Source organism: Oncorhynchus nerka, linkage group LG11, assembly GCF_034236695.1.
Source record: "Oncorhynchus nerka isolate Pitt River linkage group LG11, Oner_Uvic_2.0, whole genome shotgun sequence".
Lineage (NCBI taxonomy): Eukaryota > Metazoa > Chordata > Actinopteri > Salmoniformes > Salmonidae > Oncorhynchus > Oncorhynchus nerka.
Window position 1 is genome coordinate 54,268,736 of NC_088406.1, and position 24,843 is coordinate 54,293,578.

Sequence of the window (24,843 nt, forward strand, 5' to 3'; positions counted from 1 at the left end):
AAACAGGTACAAAATTATCTATATCCACAGTAAAACAAGTCCTATATCGACATAACCTGAAAGGCCACTCAGCAAGGAAGAAGCCACTGCTCCAAAAACCACCATAAAAAAGCCAGACTACAGTTTGCAACTACACATGGGGACAAAGATCATACTTTTTGGAGAAATGTCCTCTGGTCTGATGAAACACAAATAGAACTGTTTGGCCATAATGACCATCGTTATGTTTGGAAGAAAAAGGGGGAGGCTTGCAAGCCGAAGAACCACATCCCAACCGTGAAGCACGGGTGTGGCAGCATCATGTTGTGGGGGTGCTTTGCTGCAGGAGGGACTGGTGCACTTCACAAAATAGATGGCATCATGTGATAGGAAAATTATGTGGATATATTGAAGCAACATCTCAAGACATCAGTCAGGAAGTTAAAGCTTGGTCGCAAATGGGTCTTCCAAATGGACAATGGCCCCAAGCATACTTCCAAAGTTGGCAGAACTGAAAAACCGTGTGTGAGCAAGGAGGCCTACAAACCTGTGTCACGCCCTGACCTTAGAGATCCTTTTAATTCTCTATGTTTGGTTAGGTCAGGGTGTGACTTGGGTGGGCAATCTATGTGTTCTATTTCTTTGTTGGCCGGGTATGGTTCCCAATCAGAGGCAGCTGTCTATCGTTGTCTTTGATTGGGGATCATACTTAGGCAGCCTGTTTTCCATCTTAGTTTGTGGGATCTTGATCTTGTTAGTTTCTGTATAGCCTGCAGAACTTTGTTTGTTTTTTCTTGTTTTTTTTGGTGTTCATTTTTAATAAAAGTAAGATGTTCGCCTACCACTCTGCACCTTGGTCTAATTCATCTTTAAAAGAGCGTAACAACCTGAGTCAGTTACACCAGCTCTGTCAGGAGGAATGGGCCAAAATTCACCCAATTTATTGTGGGAAGCTTGTGGAAGGCTACCGAAACATTTGACCCAGTTAAACAATTTAAAAGGCACTGCTACCAAATACTAATTGAGTATATGTAAACTTCTGACCCACTGGGAATGTGATGAAATTAATAAAAGCTGTAATAAATCATTCTCACTACTGTTATTCTGACATTTCACATTCTTAAAATAAAGTGGTGATCCTAACTGACCTAAAACAGCTATTTTTTTTAAATATATTTTTTTTTACTGGGATTAATTGTCAGGAATTGTGAAACTGAGTTTAAATGTATTTGGCTAAGGTGTATGTCAACTTCCGACTTCAACTGTAAATGCATTGTACTGGTGTAAGACAAGTTTCATCCATATTTCTTATATCAGTCCTTTCCTTTTAAGGGAAGAGAACAAGTGCATGCTACGGTAAAAATGACTATTGAGACGCAGGGCTAAGACTATGGCCTCCGACCCATCCATGTCCAAGGAGCAGGCATAGTGTGAAAATGAATTTGACTGTTTCCAGTTGGGTGACGTTCGAATGGGTTTCATTTGACTTGATTTGGTCAAATTTGTGCCATTTTCTCACCTTTGCAGTCTGCAACAGTCTGAGTTGGTCTGGCGGGTGAAGAGCAAGTATTTGATAATGTTCGCTTGGACCACCATTTGAATGGCACGGGATCCTCCCTAAAGAAAAAATATGCTGTTTCATTAAAACTACTGTTGAACAAAATGTCTTGAGTTTGGCCTTAAGGAAAAATAAATTAATTATGACTTTAGGAACTTTTCCTACAACGAGTTCCCTGTTTGAGGAAGATCCTTTACAGTATCGCTAATTTACCTTCCGAGTCATGGTTTAATTCTCGTTCCTAATCTTGTACGGGCAGCCGTTTAACATTAAGTCACATTTAACACTAAATATTAAATCACCTTATTATGTGAGACCAGACACCTTGACACATCCTGAGATAATGGTGACACTGGTCTATAATTAAGTCTAACAGCAACTGGCTAATGGTGTAACTGATTGATGATTTCACACCCAGAAAACAGCTTAGCAGTTTATCTCAGTTGATTGGTTTGGGCTAGAATCTAGTTTAGAGGGTCTCGACATCCGACTCACTGAAATTGGACAAAGATGTTACATACCCCATTACCCAATGAGTGTGTGGAACCTAATCCTACTACAGTTAAGTAAGAGATAGGGGTAGGGCTACATTTGATTAATGAAGACATGTACGTGTAGCAGTATGGGTCTTTGGACTGAGGCGTCACAAGGAGGGGGCGGCATTATTTCAGAACTATCTTTTCAGCTTGTAGGAATATCAACAGTTGATCCTCTGTCTGAGATAACAACTGTGTCATCATCGCATTTATTTGACAGGTATAACTATCTCTTAAATTAGACTCAGATTGGGCAAAAATACAGGGCGTGCCGTTGTGATTAGTTCATCACCTTAATGAGGCCCTTATGAAACCATCTACAATGCTGCCTACGGCTGTTGTAATTCTTTAAATAACCGCATTTGATTCTTCTGGGTATATGTAAAAAAAAGGTAACAATTCTACATGGTTAGAATGATAGTAAACAACATACAGTGCTGCCATTTCATTCATACCTTCTCTAAGTTTGTTAGCTGGTTAGTTAGCAGCCTCCAGAATCTCCTGGCTAGCATTTATGGCGCAGGTTGATAAATCAACAATTGGATTTCAAATGGTTTGGATGCAACCAAACCCGAGGTATGCAAAACATTTGCGTAACTTTAAAAAAGTGAACTATCCCTTTTAATGCCTTCAATACTCTTTAAATCATTTGTTTTGATGGGAAGGGCAGTGTGTACCATATCAACAATAACTGGCTAGGCATGCAGAAACTGGCCCAGTGTAAAGTCTATGGGGACCTGAAAACACTGCGGTTGATATTGAATTCATTGGGGGAAGACGGAGCTTCCTAAGAACAGCATCAACTGTTGACACCATCAACCTTGAGTTCATTAAATGCAAGTATTTTCACTATGATGATTTTAAAAACATATATAATTAGCATATAGGGTTTTTAAAAAACGATTTGGTTCTGTAGGGACAAGTTTTACTAGTCTATTCAAGTCAATTATCCTTCAATGATCAAAAGTCCACACTGCTACTCTTGACCAAAGTCTCTCCACCCTGTTTCAAAGTTCCCCTCCTCAACACTGGTTGTAATCCCAATAAATCGGTCCTTTCTTCTGAAGTGTGCACTTGTTCGCTTCATATTCAATGAGTGCACAAGGGGAGATTGAGACACGCACACACTGTTTACTCACTCTTTCGGCCTCCAGGGCATAGGATAGGTTGGAGTAGGGCTCCCTGAATTTGAAGAAGGACTTCTTCCACTCATAGTTGAAGACGTAAAAAGTATTGCCGAACAAAATCTTCCTGAGGTTCTGAAAGACAAAAAAAACGTATCCGAGCTATTTTATATGTTTCTAATCTAAACTCTACCTCTGTAATTCAACTCTAGGTAAATGTCTACTTATTTAGAGAGGCAAAAGGCAAAGGACAGTTTTGGCAAATGTCAGATGGGCTGGTCCATCTTTCGCCCAGTGGTCCTGTCTCAACTGGGGTCTTTGTGCAAAAGTATAATTATTTGGCAAATAATGTGTAATAGAAAATAGGCCAATGTGGTGGCTTTAAGGACAAAAAGAATGGGCCTATTAGAAATGCCCGGCCTTTTTCTGGTCCCTGTCCGTCCATGCAAGATTCACATTCGTTTAGACTAGGGCTGTTATGGTGATCGTATTACCACCACACTGGCGGTCACGAGTCATGACCACAGTCAAATTCCACATGGTAACTAGGCTTCTCCAAGCTCTGATGCTGCTGATGGTCATTACTAGCCTAAAAAAACTTTATAGACACTCTGGTAGAGCTCCATAGTTCCTCTGTGGAGATGGAGAACCTTCCAGAAGGACAACCATCTCTACAGCACTTTTGCCAATCAGGCCTTTATGGTAGAGTGGCCAGACGGAAGCCACTCCTCAGTAAAAGGCACATGACAGCCCGCTTGGAGTTTGCCAAAAGTCACCTAAAGGACTCAGACCAATGAGAAACTAGATTCTCTGGTCTGATGAAACCAAGATTGAACTCTTTAGCCTGAATGCAATGCATCCGGTCTGGAGGAAACCTGGCACCATCCCTACGGTGAAGCATGGTGGTGGCAGCATCATGCTGTGGGGATGTTTTTCAGCAGCAGGGACTGGGAGACTAGTCAGGATGGAGGGAAAGATGAACGGAGCAAAGTACAGAGAGATCCTTGATGAAAACCTGCTCCAGAGTGCTCAGGACCTCAGACTGAGGCGAAGGTTCACCATAAGCACACAGCCAAAACAACGCAGGAGTGGCTTCGGGACAATTCTCTGAATGTCCTTGAGTGGCCTAGCCGGACTTGAACCCGATCTAACGTCTCTTGAGAGACCTGAAAATAGCTGTGCAGCTACGCTCCCCATCCAACCTGACGGAGCTAGATAGTATCTGCAGAGAAGAATGGGAGAAACTCCCCAAATACAGGTGTGTCAAGCTTGTAGTGTCATACCCAAGAAGGCTGTAATTGCTGCCAATAGTGCTTCAATAAAGTACTGAGTAAAGGGTCTGAATACTTAAAAAGAAATGTATACATTTGCAAAAATGTCTAAAAACCTGTTTTGCTTTGTAGTTATGGGGTATTGATGACGGAACAAAATGTAATACATTTTTTAACAAGGCTGTAACGTAACAAAATGTGGAAAAAGTCAAGGGGTCTGAATACTTTTTCCCCCTTGCCCCTGTTCCGAGACACGTGCATGATAATGGTCCATTGAAAACGAATATCACACATACAGCATATTATTTAGTAGGCTATAGTCTGATCGGTGACAATATTAGGCTATCACTTGTGAATTATGTGTTATCACTTGCGAATGATTCCCAGCTTGTGCAGTAAAGCAAGAAACAGTGCATGCCTTTTGTTGCGACTTTTCCAATCATAGTCACACCTCATGTAGCCTAGCTCATAGGCCTATATGATTTGATAAGGTTTGTATCAAACTAATGTGGCCAAATAACAGCTTAACTGGCATACGTAGGCAGCGTAGCAGTTTAAAGTTTGGGGAAGATAATTTTCACCATAAAAATGCACCTTTATAATAAAGCATTTGCAGTCACTTTTGAGAACGCATTTTGGGACGTTTCCACTTATAGCCTACTGCCGTGTGTGCATTACTGTGTTTATAATACGAAGAAATAGACTAACAGTTTATCAACATTTTAAGCTAAATGTTCTGATCTGTTGCATCAGCCTCATTGCTTTGAAAGTTTTTTTTGATGCGAGTGGTTGTATTAATTTGTGATCTATCGCATCCCACGACTGTCCCAGAGTATGTTTGGAATATTTATTTTTCGCGCAGAAGGACAAGTTAAGCAATAGAATAGGTCAACTTTTGTATTATAAGGTATAGTAGTCTAGTGGTGTAAATGTGGACAATGCTTCTATCATCTTCAATATGCGCGTTGGAATTTGATAAGAGGGACGCTCACAGTTGCGTCCCTGATTGTCTTCACTTGTAGCCTACTTTGGAGGTGAGATGGCTGTGGGAAGGACCTGATCAAGTGACCGGTATTGGCTAATAAGAATTGAAATATCTGAGAGCACCTTGTGAGTGAGAGGTGCTTCGGAGCAGGCTGCTGGGAGAAGGGAATTAAAATGATTATATTCAGCCCAAGGGCACAATGGCCACTTTGGCTGTAAAAGGCATGAGCATTTATTTGATGACACACAAGGGGGATGCGCCGGTAGATTTGAGGCCTGGTGAGAATATTATCAAGTGCTTGTCAAATTGTGAATGAGAAACTGATGAAACTGATGAAACTGATGAAGTGTGTGCAGCCTGCACAAGGAGCAGAGCTTATGCCTTTCATGCTGCTTTTTTTCAAATCATCATTAGAATCGCATCATGCAGACATGAATGCATTAGAATGTATTAAAAATCAAAACACATAGCCCAACGTTTGTATCGCAACTAAAGTTGCATAAATAACTCTAAATTAAGCATATATGAGGACGTGTTTCTTTGTTAACTGCTCAACACCGAATAGCCACGTGTACACTCCCTCGGAAATCGTTTGGAGAATATATTCTTTCTTTTTTATTCAGCTATGTTTAATTGTATTATTCATACTATAAAATAATGCCACAAAATTCTAATCAAATCTTTTTTGCTAATTGAACTAGTGTAGCCCACAGCCACATGGCAAAGCCATATTAGGCCCTAACATAAGGACAAGTATGCTATTCTGTTCTTCTGAGATACACAACATTTTCTTCATATCATAGTGTTTCTTTAGCCCTGTCTAAAATAAATAATGGGTTTATTGTGATGGTGTAGTCTATTACATGGATTTATTACTACTTTTTGAAATGTAGATGTTTCAAAGGTCTGCATCAGTGGCTTGTAGGCTATGCGTGGAATCCAGGAGATGTTAAATGTGTTTATGTTAATTAATGGTTAATTACCGTGAGACCGGAAGTTATTTGCTTGACAATCACCAGCTGACAAAATGTAATGACCTCCACAGTCCTAGTTTTGACAGATGTCAACAGAGACTGTACAGAAAACAACTACTCAAAAACAGTTTCCAGATAATTTGGCTGTAGTAAAAGACCTTGTTAACTTGTTTTCAGATGACCACACTTGCTAACTCAATCCATTGCTTAAGAAGACCATGAATAAATAAGGTCTCCGTATTGCTGATCTTTTGTCTCTGGCACGCACACATACACACTCACACAGTGAAACACACAAACACAGCAATTGGAAGCAGCAGGTGTCAAGTGACCAGCTCATGTTGCTAGTGCAGACTCACCCCAGCTAACTCGGGTGTGATAGGGAGCCCTCCTAGGCTAGGAGAGACAGTCAGGGCCCGGGGGATAGAGTAGGGCACTGTCGATAGGTTGGTGTTTCCACAAGGCGGCTGTGCTGTGGACGGTGGCCTGCCTGTGCCATCCTCGCTTTCCTCCTCAAGCTTAGTCCTCTCCAGAGGCCTCTGCAGAGAGACGTGACAGAGACCTTCAGAAAGATCCCACCTTATCGTTCACAATGTCCCACATATTCCAAAAACACACAATTCCTCTTCTTTGAGAAAGCCCCACATTCTTATAAAGAGGTTCAGGCTAGGTGTCAATCCGTAGCACCCTATAACAGACTTTTAAAGGTAAATAACAATTGAGCTGACATGCACAGCCTTTACCGTGACTGCGGTCTCTGGGAAAATACCTTTCAAAGGGTACATTATCAGCAGTCTAGTTTGCTGCTCTATAACACTCCTTGAATTGAATCTTGACATTAATCCAATCAACAAGAACCTGCAATATGATAAGGTTACATGAATGAGATGATGGTAAACATATGGTTAAACTCTCTGCCGCCATGTGTCTCTCTGTCTCCATCTCTCAGCTGTCAACACAGTTGCCCTCATGGCTGTTTTGTTTTCCATTCAGTTTGGACACTGTGGCACATATACAGTGCCTTCAGAAAGTATTCACAACCCTTTACTTTTTCCACATTTTGTTGTGTTACAGCATGATTTTAAAAGAGATGACATTTAGATTTGTTCACTGGCCTACATACAATACTCCATAATGTGAAAGTGGAATTATGTTTTTTGAAATGTAAAAAAAAAATATATATATATATATAGTGTTTAACATGATTTTTGAATGACTACCTCATCTACCCCTCATGTACCCCCGCACATACAATTATCTATAAGGTTCCTCTGTTGAGCAGTGAATTTCAAACACAGATTCAACCACAAAGACCAGGGAGGTTTTCCAATGCCTCACAAAGAAGGGCACCTATTGGTAGATGGGTAAAATAAAATAAAAGCAGACATGGAATATCCCTTTGAGCATGGTGAAGTTATGAATTACACTTTGGATGGTGTATCAATACACCCAGTCACTACAAAGATACAGGCGTCTTTCCTACCTTAGTTGCCGGAGAGGAAGGAAACCGCTCAGGGATTTCACAATGAAGCCAAAGGTGTCTTTTAAACAGTTAGAGTTTGATGGCTGTGATGGAAAACTGAGGCTGGATCAACAACATTGGAGTTTTACTCCACAACACTAACCTAATTGACAGAGTGAACAGAAGGAAGCACTGTACAGCATTCCAAAACATGCATTATTTTTGCTACAAGGCACTAAAGTAATACTGCAAAAAATAGGCAAGGCAATCACCTTTTCATCCTGAATACAACATGTTATATTTGGGGCAAATGCAATACAAACCATTACTGAGTACCACTCTCCATATGTTATGGGTATGCTTGTAATCGTTAAGGACTGGGTAGTTTTTCAGGATAAAAAATAAATGGAGTGGCGCTCAGCACAGGAAAAATCCTAGAAGAAAACCTGGCTCAGCCTGCTTTCCACCAGACACTGGAACATGAATTCACCTTTCAGCAGGACAATAACCTAAAACACAAGGCCAAATCTAAAATGGAGTTGCTTACCAAGAAGACAGTGAATGTTCCTGAGTGGCCGAGTTAAAGTTTGAACTTAAATCTACTTGAAAATCTATGGCAAAACCTGTACATGTGTAAGGGTGCATGCTGGTGGCAGGGAAGTCAGGCGCAGGAGATCGAACTTGGTATAAAACGGAGCAGTGCTAAAAAACTCAGAAAACCAAAATACACAAATAATACAAATGGGTAGAAAAACCTGTCGCACACCAGAACATATCTTGCACAATGCTTACAAACAAACAATCACTGACAAGGACAGTGAGAGGGAACAGAGGGTTAAATACACAACATGTAATGAATGGGGTTGGAACCAGGTGTGATACAAGACAAGACAAAACCAAAGGAAAATGAAAAGAGGATTAGCGATGGCTAGAAAGAAGGTTGGTGACTTCGACCACCGAAAGCCGCCCAAACAAGGAGAGGGACCAACTTTGGCGGAAGTCGTGACAAATGGTTGTCTCGCAATGATCAACAATGATCAACAATGATCGCACACCTGCGCCTCATAACACTCACCTGGAGTCCTTGTTGTCGTAGCTGAATCAGAATTAGTTAGGTAACATAGATAAATAAGATGTTTTATTTACTTTATACTTGTCATTAGAATGTCTTCTTTTGGACTATACTGTTGGCAGTTGCATTTTCCTTTCTTCTCCAGGGAAAAGTCACTTGGGGCCCAGAGAGGGGAGAGGTCAGGCTTGTCTTTTACATGTCTGGTAATATGCAGAATATCAGAAAGGGAGAAGTCAGGTTTGAACATTGTCTTCATATTTTAATGTGTCTGTAACTATTCCTAAACCATGTGAAGGGCTCCACCATGTCTGTACTCCAGTCACTCCCTCCTTTTCCCATTGGGGGGAGGAGTATGGCAGTGTCTGTAACCATTGTATTACCCCTCTGATGTTGCATGAATCTTGACCTAGTATATGACCTAGAGACCCACTCCCCTCCGTGAGCTTGTCCAGGAGGGGGTGTATTTGAGATGGTAGTATCTAGAGTTGACAATTGATATATGCCATTGGATGAGGTAATGTTTTGGTACTATGAAGTACCAAGAACGAGAAGTAGAACCTCGTCTAAGAGACCAAACTGAATGATAATCTATAGCTAATGCTATCTGGCTATGGGATACTCCTCTCTCAAGTAAAATGCCCTTTGTGAAGTTCCTAAGATCTGTGGTTCGTTATGTGAGTTGAGAGGGGTGTATCTTGCCTATAAAAGTATTATTTTGTAAGTACTCTCAGAGAATTCATTTATAGACACTGAATTGATCTGAGAGTCAAAGGGATATGGTGAAGCTCATGTTATTAAAGATGGACTTTAAAATATAACTCTGACTTGTGTGTGGTTTGTAAACTCTCCTCATTTAATAATACAGGAAATTACCGCAACAATGTCTAAACATGTTTTCACTTTGTCGTTATGGTTTATTGTGTGTTGATGGGTGAGAAAATAAATATTATATATTAAATATTATATATTTATATATTTTATATTATTATATATTATATATTATTATTATTAATATAAGAAACGGTTTGATTTGTCTAATCTTAGCAATTTCTTCTTAGCTAGCTACATAGCCGTCTTTGTATCAAAGATAATTGCGTAATTATCGTATTTCGTCGTCCTAACGTATCTGCCCAGCAGCTAGCCAGCTAGCTAACGCCCACCGTCTACATAGCTAGCTACATAGCCGTCTCTGTATCAAAGATAATTGTGTAGATAATTGTGTAGTCTAGAGCGATTTTCTAGGTTACCTAGCCAGCTATTGTCGTTCTTTTAACGCAACGTAACGTAATCAACACTGCTAGCTAGCCAGCTAGCCCCTGAATCAACAACGCAGCCAGCTATTTGTCGTCCTTAACGTAGGAGACACTGCTAGCTAGCTAACAGCTAGCCAACGTCTACCGATTAGAACTCAACAACCCGGTCGCATTCCGCCTCGCTCCACAGGTAGTATCACATTTTCATTTCATTTCATTACAGTACAACGGTTTGATTTGTTTGATCGTAGCTAGCTACATAGCTAGCCACATAGCCGTCTCTGTATCAAAGATAATTGTGTAGTCTAGAGCGATTTTCTAGGTTACCTAGCCAGCTATTGTCGTTCTTTTAACGCAACGTAACGTAATCAACAACGCAGCCACTGCCAGCTAGCCTACAAAGTCAACAACGCAGCCACTGCCACCTAGCCTACTTCAGCAGTACTGTATCATTTTTAATCATTTTAGTCAATAAGATTCTTGCTACGTAAGCTCAACTTTCTGAACATTCGAGACGTGTAGTCCACTTGTCATTCCAATCTCCTTTGCATTAGCGTAGCCTCTTCTGTAGCCTGTCAACTATGTGTCTATCTATCCCTGTTCTCTCCTCTCTGCACAGACCATACAAACGCTCCACACCGCGTGGCCGCGGCCACCCTAATCTGGTGGTCCCAGCGCGCACGACCCACGTGGAGTTCCAGGTCTCCGGTAGCCTCTGGAACTGCCGATCTGCGGCCAACAAGGCAGAGTTCATCTCAGCCTATGCCTCCCTCCAGTCCCTCGACTTCTTGGCACTGACGGAAACATGGATCACCACAGATAACACTGCTACTCCTACTGCTCTCTCTTCGTCCGCCCACGTGTTCTCGCACACCCCGAGAGCTTCTGGTCAGCGGGGTGGTGGCACCGGGATCCTCATCTCTCCCAAGTGGTCATTCTCTCTTTCTCCCCTTACCCATCTGTCTATCGCCTCCTTTGAATTCCATGCTGTCACAGTTACCAGCCCTTTCAAGCTTAACATCCTTATCATTTATCCCCTCCAGGTTCCCTCGGAGAGTTCATCAATGAGCTTGATGCCTTGATAAGCTCCTTTCCTGAGGACGGCTCACCTCTCACAGTTCTGGGCGACTTTAACCTCCCCACGTCTACCTTTGACTCATTCCTCTCTGCCTCCTTCTTTCCACTCCTCTCCTCTTTGACCTCTCCTCTCACCTTCCCCCTACTCACAAGGCAGGCAATACGATCGACCTCATCTTTACTAGATGCTGTTCTTCCACTAACCTCATTGCAACTCCCCTCCAAGTCTCCGACCACTACCTTGTATCCTTTTCCCTCTCGCTCTCATCCAACACTTCCCACACTGCCCCTACTCGGATGGTATCGCGCCGTCCCAACCTTCGCTCTCTCTCCCCGCTACTCTCTCCTCTTCCATCCTATCATCTCTTCCCTCTGCTCAAACCTTCTCCAACCTATCTCCTGATTCTGCCTCCTCAACCCTCCTCTCCTCCCTTTCTGCATCCTTTGACTCTCTATGTCCCCTATCCTCCAGGCCGGCTCGGTCCTCCCTCCCGCTCCGTGGCTCGACGACTCATTACGAGCTCACAGAACAGGGCTCCGGGCAGCCGAGCGGAAATGGAGTAAAACTCGCCTCCCTGCGGACCTGGCATCCTTTCACTCCCTCCTCTCTACATTTTCCTCTTCTGTCGCTGCTGCTAAAGCCACTTTCTACCACTCTAAATTCCAAGCATCTGCCTCTAACCCTAGGAAGCTCTTTGCCACCTTCTCCTCCCTCCTGAATCCCCCTCCCCCTCCTCCCTCTCTGCAGATGACTTCGTCAACCATTTTGAAAAGAAGGTCGACGACATCCGATCCTCGTTTGCTAAGTCAAATGACACCGCTGATTCTGCTCACACTGCCCTACCCTGTGCTCTGACCTCTTTCTCCCCTCTCTCTCCAGATGAAATCTCACGTCTTGTGACGGCCGGCCGCCCAACAACCTGCCCGCTTGACCCTATCCCCTCCTCTCTTCTCCAGACCATTTCCGGAGACCTTCTCCCTTACCTCACCTCGCTCATCAACTCATCCCTGACCGCTGGCTACGTCCCTTCCGTCTTCAAGAGAGCGAGAGTTGCACCCCTTCTGAAAAAACCTACACGCGATCCCTCCGATGTCAACAACTACAGACCAGTATCCCTTCTTTCTTTTCTCTCCAAAACCCTTGAACGTGCCGTCCTTGGCCAGCTCTCCCGCTATCTCTCTCAGAATGACCTTCTTGATCCAAATCAGTCAGGTTTCAAGACTAGTCATTCAACTGAGACTGCTCTTCTCTGTATCACGGAGGCGCTCCGCACTGCTAAAGCTAACTCTCTCTCCTCTGCTCTCATCCTTCTAGACCTATCGGCTGCCTTCGATACTGTGAACCATCAGATCCTCCTCTCCACCCTCTCCGAGTTGGGCATCTCCGGCGCGGCCCACGCTTGGATTGCGTCCTACCTGACAGGTCGCTCCTACCAGGTGGCGTGGCGAGAATCCGTCTCCTCACCACGTGCTCTCACCACTGGTGTCCACCAGGGCTCTGTTCTAGGCCCTCTCCTATTCTCGCTATACACCAAGTCACTTGGCTCTGTCATAACCTCACATGGTCTCTCCTATCATTGCTATGCAGACGACACACAATTAATCTTCTCCTTTCCCCTTCTGATGACCAGGTGGCGAATCGCATCTCTGCATGTCTGGCAGACATATCAGTGTGGATGACGGATCACCACCTCAAGCTGAACCTCGGCAAGACGGAGCTGCTCTTCCTCCCAGGGAAGGACTGCCCGTTCCATGATCTCGCCATCACGGTTGACAACTCCACTGTGTCCTCCTCCCAGAGCGCTAAGAACCTTGGCGTGATCCTGGACAACACCCTGTCGTTCTCAACTAACATCAAGGCGGTGGCCCGTTCCTGTAGGTTCATGCTCTACAACATCCGCAGAGTACGACCCTGCCTCACACAGGAAGCGGCGCAGGTCCTAATCCAGGCACTTGTCATCTCCCGTCTGGATTACTGCAACTCGCTGTTGGCTGGGCTCCTGCCTGTGCCATTAAACCCCTACAACTCATCCAGAACGCCGCAGCCCGTCTGGTGTTCAACCTTCCCAAGTTCTCTCACGTCACCCCGCTCCTCCGCTCTCTCCACTGGCTTCCAGTTGAAGCTCGCATCCGCTACAAGACCATGGTGCTTGCCTACGGAGCTGTGAGGGGAACGGCACCTCAGTACCTCCAGGCTCTGATCAGGCCCTACACCCAAACAAGGGCACTGCGTTCATCCACCTCTGGCCTGCTCGCCTCCCTACCACTGAGGAAGTACAGTTCCCGCTCAGCCCAGTCAAAACTGTTCGCTGCTCTGGCCCCCCAATGGTGGAACAAACTCCCTCACGACGCCAGGACAGCGGAGTCAATCACCACCTTCCGGAGACACCTGAAACCCCACCTCTTTAAGGAATACCTAGGATAGGATAAAGTAATCCTTCTCACCCCCCCCTTAAAAGATTTAGATGCACTATTGTAAAGTGGCTGCTCCACTGGATGTCATAAGGTGAATGCACCAATTTGTAAGTCGCTCTGGATAAGAGCGTCTGCTAAATGACTTAAATGTAAATGTAAATGTATTTAATCAATTTTGAATTCAGGCTGTAACACAACATATGGAATAAGTTAAGGGGTGTGAATACTTTCTGAAGGCACTAAATGACCCAGTTCTATAGCATATCGTTGTTTTGTCATGTGACTGGATGGGGCCATACACATATACTCTCTAGGAATCTATACACACTCTCTACATGTAGTTGCCAAAAGGTATGCTGAGAAAGGAATGGAAGCAGAGAAAGAGAAGGACAGACATAGAGACAAATATGTTGTGGAAAAGTTATGCTGGCTCCGGAGGGGACCAGCGCAGGGATAGTGGAGGTCAGGTTTGGAGTCAATTTAATTTAAATTCCGTCAATTCACATCCTGAATGGACTTTATTGCTAATTTGCGTTCTGAACTGAAACTAATTGGCCCCAACACTGCCGGAGGTATTTGTCATCACTCACATCCTGGTTCCTCTTTACCTCCTCTTGAAGGATCTCGATGTAGCCAAGTCTGGAGGGCTGCAGATCCCGGGTGGTCTGTAGGAGCTCCTGGTAGTCTGTCATCACGCCACGGGGCCTCGACACCCTTAACCCTAACTAAAGCACGACGATACCTATACTATACACACTCTCCACATGAAGTCGCCAAGAGGTGTGGTAGACAGGGAGATATATAGGGGAAATTAAAATAGTGGAGAGGCAGAGAGCGAAGGATACAGAGAGAGATAGACGACAGAGGGAGAGATAGAGTAAGCCTTGCTGGGTGAGCAGTAAACGTATATGCCCCACCCAGTTCTCTCTCTTTCTCTTCTCTCTCTCCTCTCTCCGCTCCTGGTCTTTCCGAGGCAGATCAGGTTCAGTGACGAAAAGCCCTCCCCCACCCCACCCCTACACACACACTACATCCACGTTGTCTGATTGGATAGGAGTGACATGCGGTTATCTGAGAAGAGCATCTGCATGGGATCAGCTATCACACTGAAAATGTAAGCTTTAGCCTAACTGACTTATGCAAGAAGTGCAGGTGAGATGGGAGATGCAGGTGTGCAAGTGCTTATGGTCACAATATGTGGTTATGGATTCACAAAGAGAATGTCATAAAACTAAGAATCTCTTTTAAATGGATTTATATTTATAAGTAGGCTACTGAGTGTACAAAACATTAAGAACACCTTCCTTTTATTGAGTTGCACACTCCACCCATTTTGCCCTCAGATCAGCCTCAATTCGTTGGGTCATGAACTCTACAAGGTGTCGAAAGCGTTCCACAGGGATGCTGGCCAACATTGACTCCAGTGCTTCCCACAGTTGTGTCAAGTTGGCTGTATGTCCTTCGGGTGGTGGACCATTCTTGATACACACGAGAAACTGCCTTGAGTGTGAAAAACACAGCAGTGTTAAAGTTCTTGATGCAAACCAATGTGCCTGGCACCTACTTCCATACCCTGTTCAAAGGCACTTAAATATGTTGTCTTGCCCATACGACCGCTGAACGGCACACATACACAATCCATGTCTCAACTGTCTCAAGGCTTAAAAATCCCTAGTTAACCTGTCTCTTCCCCTTTATCTACACTGACATCAATAAGGGGTCTTAGCTTTAACCTGTAGTCACCTGGTCAGTCTGTCATGAAAAGAGCAGGTGTTCTTAATGTTTTGCACATTCAGTGTATATCTAAAACATTTTTAAACTGTTTTATGTATTTCAATCTATTCAACAAAATCACATTTCTATTCATTGCATTGGTGAGCAATGAATCCATGCCAAGGCATTTTATGGGAATGAAATCCAGATTCAAGAATGAGCCAAAGTTCATTTTGGCATTTTCAAGTTATTTAATGTAAAAGAAAACAGACAACTTACTTTAATGATACAATCTTGTAATTCCAACCTGTAAATAAATATGATCTGATAAGTTTAAAGTAATGTGCATGGTTTTGCTTGAATATATCTTTATGCACTAGATGTGTTAAGGCTATAAAACAGCATAGACTTCTCATAATTACTGCACAGGCCTATGGAATGAACCAAAGAAAACAATCATTTGAAAGGTGAAATTGACTTCTCCAACCTACCCACGAGAGTTGAAGATGTTTCTCCATTTGTCCAGCTCTAATATTTGTCTGAGGATGTCATCCAGCTCGGTGTTGCGGTTCACAATGTCGGGATCCATTTCCATCTGCAGTGAGGGACATAATAAAGCAACCAGTTGTGAACCCTGACATATTGGAGGGAAATGTTTAGGAGAATGCTGGCTCTGGTCCAGGGCATTAGTGTGACTTCCTCTATACTGACGGGACCAGAATGCCAGCAGCGAGAAAGGTGTGCAAAGGCCAATTGACCGTGCTCCATCTTGACCCCCTATGGCTTCTGTTATTCTGTCAGTAGCAGTGACGTCATTAGGCCTGGGCTTCTAGGGTTTCAGCCTTTCCTCGTACCCCAAAAAATTATCATTTTTATTTCCGTCTGATGAGTTTCCATCACTTGCGCTATGCAGTATTACACGTTAATGACAAAAATAAATAATACAACATACTGTGCTAGGCAGTAGCAGACACTGCAAGAAGTCCCTGGAGTGATGCCTGCTGTGATTGGATGAGCATATAGCACAGAGCAAATATGGATATTCGGAACATCTTCCGAAAGCAGTCGCAAAAAAGCGAGCAAGTTGAGGCAGCAGTGAATGAGCAGTGAATGAGGTGGAGAGGACATAACGGTCAGAAAGTCAAAGTGCAGCAGAAGCAGCAGAGTTAGCCACAGGCTTGTGCAGGGTTGGTGGTAGCTAACTAGTTAGTCGACCTCAACATAAAGGTTGGCTAATGCTAATAAGCTAGCATTAGCGCTCAGCATCCTTAAGCTTTTGCGTGTCACTCAGAGTTATTTAACAGTATATTCAGTGAATGGGCAAGCTAAGGTTGTTGATGTAAGTCATGATATTAGGAAAGTGTTTATTTCCAACAAGTGTATTTGATTGGTTTAATTTCTGTAGCTAGCTTGACTGGCTAGCCACATCGGTAGCTACTGGCTGGCTAGCTAGCTGAGACCGAAGAGATGATAGAATTTTTTCATGTTGACTGAAGCTGAACTACAACATAATATTTAAAGGGTAGGTAGCATAAACGTAACCACATGTAACATATGGATTTGCATTATCATACGCTTCAAAAGTCCCAATGCAAAGTTACACCTCACTTTTCTTTTTTTTTAGTTATTACATCAAACCGATTAGAATTCTGAAGTATGCCGAAGTCACGTCGGAAAATGTTTTTCCTTATTGCCTATAACATAAACTCCAACATAAATAACTTAAAAAGCCACATTTCAAATTAAAACAAATAATTTGCACTCAGGACAACTGGTTTCAATGACCTTTTCAGCAAATTTACAAGCAAATACTTTATGATTTTTTTTTACATTAACGCTGAATAAGTCATCCAGTTGCTATCAACACATCCAGTTGAAGTCGTAAGTTTACATACACCTTAGCCAAATACATTTAATTTAATCCCAGTACAAATTCCCTGTTTTAGGTCAGTTAGGAACACCACTTTATTTTAAGAATGTGAAATGTCAGAATAATAGTAGAGAGAATGATTTATTACAGCTTTTATTTATTTCATTACATTCCCAGTGGGTCATAAGTTTACATACACTCCATTAGTATTTGGTAGCATTGCCTTTAAATTGTTTAACTTGGGTCAAACGTTTCGGGAAGCCTTCCACAAGCTTCCCACAATAAGTTGGGTGAATTTTGGCCCATTCCTCCTGACAGCGCTGGTGTAACTGAGTCAGGTTTGTAGGCCACCTTGCTCGCACAAGCTTTTTCAGTTCTGCCAACACATTTTCTATAGGATTTAGGTCAGGGCTTTGTAATGGCCACTCCAATACCTTGACTTTGTTGTCCTTAAGCCATTTTGCCACAACTTTGGAAGTATGCTTGGGGTCATTGTCCATTTGAAAGACCAAGCATTGTCCATTTGCGACCAAGCTTTAACTTCCTGACTGATGTCTTGAGATGCTGCTTCAATATATCCACATAATTTTCCCTCCCTCATGATGCCATCTATTTTGTGAAGTGCACCAGTTCCTCCTGCAGCAAAGCACCCCCACAACATGATGCTGCCACCCCCATGCTTCACGGTTGCGAGGGTGTTCTTCGGCTTGCAAGCCTCACCATTTTTCCTCCAAACATAATGGTGGTCATTATGGCCAAACAGTTCTATTTTTGTTTCATCAGACCAGAGGACATTTCTCCAAAAAGTACCATCTTTGTCCTCATGTGCAGTTGCAAATCGTAGTCTGGCTTTTTATGGCGGTTTTGGAGCAGTGGCTTCTTCCTTGCCGGGCGGCCTCTCAGGTTATGTCGATATAGGACTCGTTTTACTGTGGATATTGATATTTTTGTATCTGTTTCCTCAGCATCTTCACCAGGTCCTTTGCTGTTGTTCCTGGATTGATTTGCACTTTTCGCACCAAAGAACGTTCATCTCCAGGAGACAGACCGCGTCTCCTTCCTGAGCTGTATGACGACTGCGTGGTCCCATGGTGTTTATACTTGCGTACTATTGTTTGTACAGATGAACGTGATACCTTCAGGCGTTTGGAAATTGCTCCCAAGGATGAAACAGAATAGGTCTACAATTTTTTTCTGAGGTCTTGGCTGATTTCTTTTGATTTTCCCATGATGTCAAGCAAGGAGGCACTGAGTTTGAAGGTAGGCCTTGAAATACATCCACAGGTACACCTCCAATTGACTCAAATGATGTCAATTAGCCTATCAGATGATTCTAAAGCCATGACATCATTTTATGGAATTTTTCAAGCTGTTTAAAGGCACAGTCAACTTAGTGTATGTAAACCTCTGACCCACTGGAATTGTGACACAGGGAATTATAAGTGAAAGAATCTGTCTGTAAACAATTGTTGGAAAAATTACATGTGTCATGCACAAAGTAGATGTGCTAACCGACTTGCCAAAACTATAGTTTGTTAACAAGAAATTTGTCGAGTGGTTGAAAAACAAGTTTTAATGACTCCAACCTAACTAGCTTACAGCTACATTAAGATAAACAACGTTTTGAAAATAGATAACGACTTCTAACTAAATATAAAAAATGTTGGCAATGGTGACTTCGGAAAGTGTTCAGACCCCTTGACATTTTTGGAATGAAAGAAACTCCCCAAATACAGATGTGCCAAGCTTGTAGCTGTAACGGCGTTCGTCTGTTGAAAGAGTCGGACCAAAATGCAGCGTGGTGGTTACAAAAATACTAAGACCAAGGCGTGACAGTATCGTCATGCCCAAGAAGACTTCAGGCTGTAATCGCTTGCAAAGGTGCTTCAACAAAGTACTGTCTAAAGGGTCTGAATACTTATGTCAATATATATCTTTAATACATGTGCAAAATGTCAAAAAATAGTTTTTGCTTTGTCATTATGAGGTATTGTGTGCAGATTGATGAGGGGAAAAAAGCAATTTTAACAATTTTAGAGGCTGTAACGTAACAAAATGTGACCCGATTCAGGAACTAGGCATATGTCACAATCACGACTTCACAGGAGAGCCATTTGAATGTAAAACATTTTTTTTAATCAAAATGTGTTTTTTGGCAGAAATGCCTTCTCGAACATGTGAACATTCATGTGCCTTAATAGCAAACTTGAATGCCATCTGTAAATACGAATACAATTGTATAATTACAAGCCTTGATGGTTAAGCCACAGAAAAAGTAGCAACCTTCCCACTAGCTGTCACGCCCTGGCCATAGAGAGGCTTTTATTCTCTATTTTGGTTAGGCCAGGGTGTGACTAGGGTGGGCATTCTATGTTCCTTTTTCTATGTTTTTGTATTTCTTTGTTTTTTGCCGGTTATGGTTCTCAATCAGGGACAGCTGTCTATCGTTGTTTCTGATTGAGAATCATACTTAGATAGTTAGCTAGCTATTTAATGTTAGCTGGCTGGCTCCCTAGCATACGTTATTATTTCTTTTCTTTTCTAGTTAGAGCCTATTGTTAGCTAGCTAACATTGAACTTGGTTGGTTAGCTCCCAGCACTGTGGCATTGTTGGCACTTTGTTCATTGTTGCTTAACTAGCTAACGTTAGCTGGCTGGGTCGTTAGCTAATGTTACGTGAGGTGTGTACAACACCCGTTGAATATGGCCGGTGTCAGTAAACGGCTGCAAAAAAGCGTACCAATTGTTGCCAGCAGAGCTGGTTGGGCTGTTTTTGTGTAATCCAGAGGTAAACAAATCATCGGCCAGAGTGCCAAGTGTGCGCTCCGAGAGCGAAAGGAGATCGGAGGGACTAAAGCTTAAGAGGGTGTGAATGACGCTGAATGTAGACAAAGAAGAGCTCTTCACTAGATTCTAAAACATTCAAAGGCGATTTACTTTCCCATTGTTCCTCAAATGCAGTGTATGATATACCATTTTGTAGCTCTGAATCTCTACTTCTTGCTACATAAGACCGAATCCAGGTGGTGAGTCACAAGTGTGGAAAAAGTCAAGGGGTCTGAATACACTGTATATGCAGTAGAGGTCTTTACGGGTCCACCCGAACCCGATTACCTGGGGCCAAACCCGGGACCTGAAATTCTGTAGGATCTGATTTGATTGTCACGGATATGTGTAATAACATTATAAACCCGACTGCAGCAGGAGGGAGGGAGAGAGAACATTGTCAATTTTTTTTAATTGAACCTTTATTTAACCAGGAATTATTTAACCATGCTTTTGTCACTTCTAGATTAGCCTACTGCAATGCTCTCCTTTTCGGCTACCCGGACAAAGCATAAAATTAACATCAGTTAGTGCTAAACACGGCTGCTAGAATCTTGACTAGAACCAAAACATTTGATCATATTACATTTAAGGCTAGGGCTGATTTCAAGGCTGTACTGATAACCTACAAAGCATTAAATGGGCTTGCACCTATCTATCTTTCAGATTTGGTACTGCCGTACATACTTGCACCATCAGCCACATACACACACCGCAAGCAATGGTGCCTACTGCTAGCTCCTTTGTTCCTCTCTCCCCCGGTGCATGCATTAACAGCTTCAGTTAATATATATTTTCTGCTGCTTCTCTTGGATCGGATCAGACTGGGTCTGAACCTGACCGGGTCTATACGGGGCCTTTGTCTGATTGTCCTCGGGTCTACATATTTTAAAATTGTATTTATTTGGGTAGGGTCCTGGGAGGAAATTGGAACGGACCCGAGAAGACCTTTAATATGCAGATATATTAGCCAGCCAGCTAATGTTAGCTATTTAGTCAACTAACGTTAGGAGCTATTAACCTAGCCAACCTTGCCAACCAGCAAGGCTATGGTTGGCATGCAAGAGCCCTAATACTGGAGACCAGTTTGAACACAACATAACTAAAAGATAACCATAGATCAAAAGAGCAGAAACTTACAGATTAATGGCTCGGTTATCATCAGGGTAAGTGTCAGGGAAAATCGAATAGCTATAGTGAGAAAAATCCATAATAGATGTCAGTCAGCTAGCGTGCTAGCATTAAGCTAATGTGTAAAAGTAACAAAACTCCCGTAGCCTACATCACAGAGAACATCCCGAGAAATTGACAAAACAAAAAGGAAAATAGACGAGGTACCACCATTACACAATTAGAGCAAGCAGGTGTGATTTTTTTTTGTTTGTTTTAAGCAGGTGTGATTTTTTATTTTGTTTTGAGCCCACGGCAAGAAGGCAACAGAGCCTGCAGTGCTAATGGGTTCCCATTAGATAACACAGCCATGAAGTCCATGAAGAGCATGACGTGTGGCTAACTTTAGGCAGTTTGAGCTAGCTACCGAGCTAGCATATGAACTCGATAGCACAGAGCAGGTCCGGCATATGACCTTGAAAAATAGTGCATTAGGGGTAGTTCTTAAGACATCCGGCTTTAAGTTAATAAATATGTTAAAAAAACAACAGTAACTATGTTTGTTGTTATAGGTAACCAGATCGTGATATTTCTAAATCTTCGTTTTTTTGTTGAGTAAAAACTCATGCTTCCTACCCTTTTTTTAAATGAGCAATGTAGAACTGACAAAACAAAATTAATCATAGAGGTCTTATAACCTAATCCATTCTAAAGGTAAACATGCGTGGCTAATGTCTGTTATTGTCACGTCCTGACCTTAGTTCCTTTTTTATGTCTCTATTTTAGTTTGGTCAGGGCGTGAGTTGGGGTGGGCATTCTATGTTTTGTGTTCTATGTGTTTGGCCTGGTATGGTTCCCAATCAGAGGCAGCTGGCAATCGTTGTCTCTGATTGAGAACCATACTTAGGCATCCTGTTCTCCCATTATGGGTTGTGGGTAGTTATTTTCTGTATAGTGTTTTTGTTGCACCTTACAGAACTGTTCGTTTGTCGGTTTATTGTTTTTGTTCAGTATTCATCTTTATTAAAAGTTTTATGAGTACTTACCACGCTGCACTTTGGTCCTCTTCTCCTTCTCCCGACGACAATCGTTACAGTTATTTCCATATAGGTTATGTAACTATTCGTTTTAAAAAACGACCCACTATTGAATTGGTGAAATTATTTTATTGAGATTTTATTTTATTACTCTTTTTATTCACATAGCTACTTACTTTTCTATTGTTCTTGCATTGTCGAGAGGTTAACCTGCAAGTAACTGTTTCATTGCACTGTGTCCTCCATGTATATCATATTGGGATGGAAATGTTATACATGTGCTTTTCTTATAACTAATATCTGTTCTATTCATGTGCTGTTCTAATAACCAATTTCTGTGTTTATGCAAGGGTCTGATTGAACTAATCCTTGACAGTACACCCAGACCTTGTTTTGAGTACGAAAGACATCTCAGTTTAGAGAGAAGAAGCCTTGTGAGGTATTGGTCTGTCACATGTTATGAACCAGTATTGGTCGGTTACATGAATGAAACACAATGGTAATGGTGAATGATTTATAGTAAATCATGCAAAAACATTGTCTGTGTATTGCCTTATATAAGACAACTGCTGGGACTGCCCCAGTAGAGCTTCTGATTGACATGTGTACTATGGTGCATAGTGTTGGTTGGAACCTCTCCAGTGAGCTGATAATAAAGGATGATTCATTTAAGATTGACTTAGAGCGTCCCCGTATAATAATTTCCACAACAATTTGGTGTCAACAAACAGGATCAGTGATTCCACCTGTGGAGCATCCCAGTGAAGGTCTGCATGGGAGACACCGGTACAGCATTCCTTAGTGGGAAAGTGTAAGGGAAATTCCCATCTGACCAAAGACTACGTGGAACCGCCCAGCACAGACTTTAACTGAGAGCTGCCTGGGGGAAGATACCTGATATGCGAACTTCTGAGGGACATATCTTCTGAATTTCAGTAAGTCAATTTAAACGACAAAAAAAATGAAAGCGTGTAACACATAAAAAGGTACCCATAGTCTTATAGAGAGAAGACTATTCACTAGTTTTAAGAGAAGACTAGAGTGAGGGCATAATGGTACCATGGAAGCCCCACTGACAGCTGTCTTTAGGCATTTAGAAGAAATGTCTATGTGGTCTGCAGTATTTTTTCGCCAACACATTGTGTTGTTTTTTTGTACGGGGTGTTATGTATATGCGTAGCAAGTAGCGACAAGAGAATCGTTGATGATGCACATAGGGTAATAAGCAGATTACAGAGAGTGTTTGGGAATAGTACTAAGTGAATGTGGATGTGAAAGTTGTGTGAATATGGAGAGGATACGAACTGAGTTTTCAAGTTCTGTGTGAGCTGATTTTTCCAGGTCTATGTGAGCTTATCTACAACGTTATCTACCTTATCTACAGGTAGAGGATAACATGTCTCAAAAATCTCATTTGAGATAACATGTCTCAGAGGAAGTCTCGAATTACATGTCTCGTTAGTGATGAGGATAACATCTCTGAGGGTAACATGACTCATTTTTTGTGATTGCACGAGGATAACATGTTTCATCGGTGGAGTTTGATGTATAACGTTATTATGTATGTGGAGTTATGAAAGAAGTGAGTACTATTCCAAATATGCTGTTAAAGAGACCAAATAGTCTAGATATCTAAATACCTGTATGAATAGAACACTAGTGTTTGAGCGAACTTTGTTAAAACCTCTTAAGGTATAGGGGGTAGCATTTTCACTTTTGGATAAATAGCGTTCCCAATTTCAACTTCCTGCTACTCATGCCAGGAATATAAGATATGCATATTATTAGTAGATGTGGATAGAAAACACTCTGAAGTTTCTAAAACTGTTTGAATCATGTATGTAAGTATAACAGAACTTAGGTAGCAGGCAAAACCCCGAGGACTAACTGTTCAGAATTGTTATTATTTTTTGCCTCTGACTGTTCCCTGACTTGTCTTTGCCAAGGGATATTTCATATGAACCTGTTTTCAGTTCTTACCACTTCCACTGGATGTCACCAGTCTTTGGAATTTGGTTGAGGTTATTCATTTGTGCAACGAAGAAGAAGCACATCCTGGAACAACATTACACTATTGAGAGTTGCGCAAGACGTAAAAAGGAGCATGGTTTGTTTACTTGCTGTATTAAACACAGATAGCCCCGTCTACAATTGGTCGATTATTAACGTTTAAAAATACCTAATGTTGTATTACAAAAGTAGTTTGAAATATTTTGGCAAAGTTTACAGGCAAGGGAAGCAGAAAATGCAGAGGATAAAGCTGTAAGAGGACTGATGGTAAAACAAGTGGAACTACCAGAGAGGAAAGAGGAGGATGAAGAGAAGAAGAAGCCCTTCTCCTAAGGGAACCCTTTCGTGGGGCCCCCCTGGTATCCACCACTGCCGAATCCTCCACCAGCGGACTGAGTTTGTGGTCTCCCACACCTTCAGAACACATTTGTGGGTGGTCAGGTGCCCGGTGGAGGAGCGGGAGGTTTAGGAGCTGTCGGAAGAGCTGGAGAGGGTGCTGGAACGTAAGATAGAAGGCTACCAACAAAAACAACAGGAATGGAAGAGAGAGAGAGTGAAGAAGTAAGCACTA

At 42.4% G+C, this 24,843-nt stretch overlaps 1 protein-coding gene across 1 annotated transcript in view; it reads right to left on the reverse strand.

Moving 5' to 3' along the window:
• The window catches only part of mindy4b (MINDY family member 4B), a 33,079-nt gene extending 17,044 nt beyond the window's left edge, over window positions 1-16,035 (reverse strand). The window contains exons 1-7 of the mRNA XM_065024132.1: window positions 15,915-16,035; window positions 11,674-11,687; window positions 11,399-11,402; window positions 8,380-8,398; window positions 6,787-6,964; window positions 3,213-3,332; window positions 1,499-1,596 (exon numbers count right to left, since the gene is read on the reverse strand). Of these exons, the coding sequence (XP_064880204.1) occupies window positions 1,499-1,596; window positions 3,213-3,332; window positions 6,787-6,964; window positions 8,380-8,398; window positions 11,399-11,402; window positions 11,674-11,687; window positions 15,915-16,014 (533 nt within the window). The 5' untranslated portion in view covers window positions 16,015-16,035. The remainder of the gene's footprint in view (window positions 1-1,498; window positions 1,597-3,212; window positions 3,333-6,786; window positions 6,965-8,379; window positions 8,399-11,398; window positions 11,403-11,673; window positions 11,688-15,914) is intronic.
• Window positions 16,036-24,843: the final 8,808 nt, after the last annotated feature.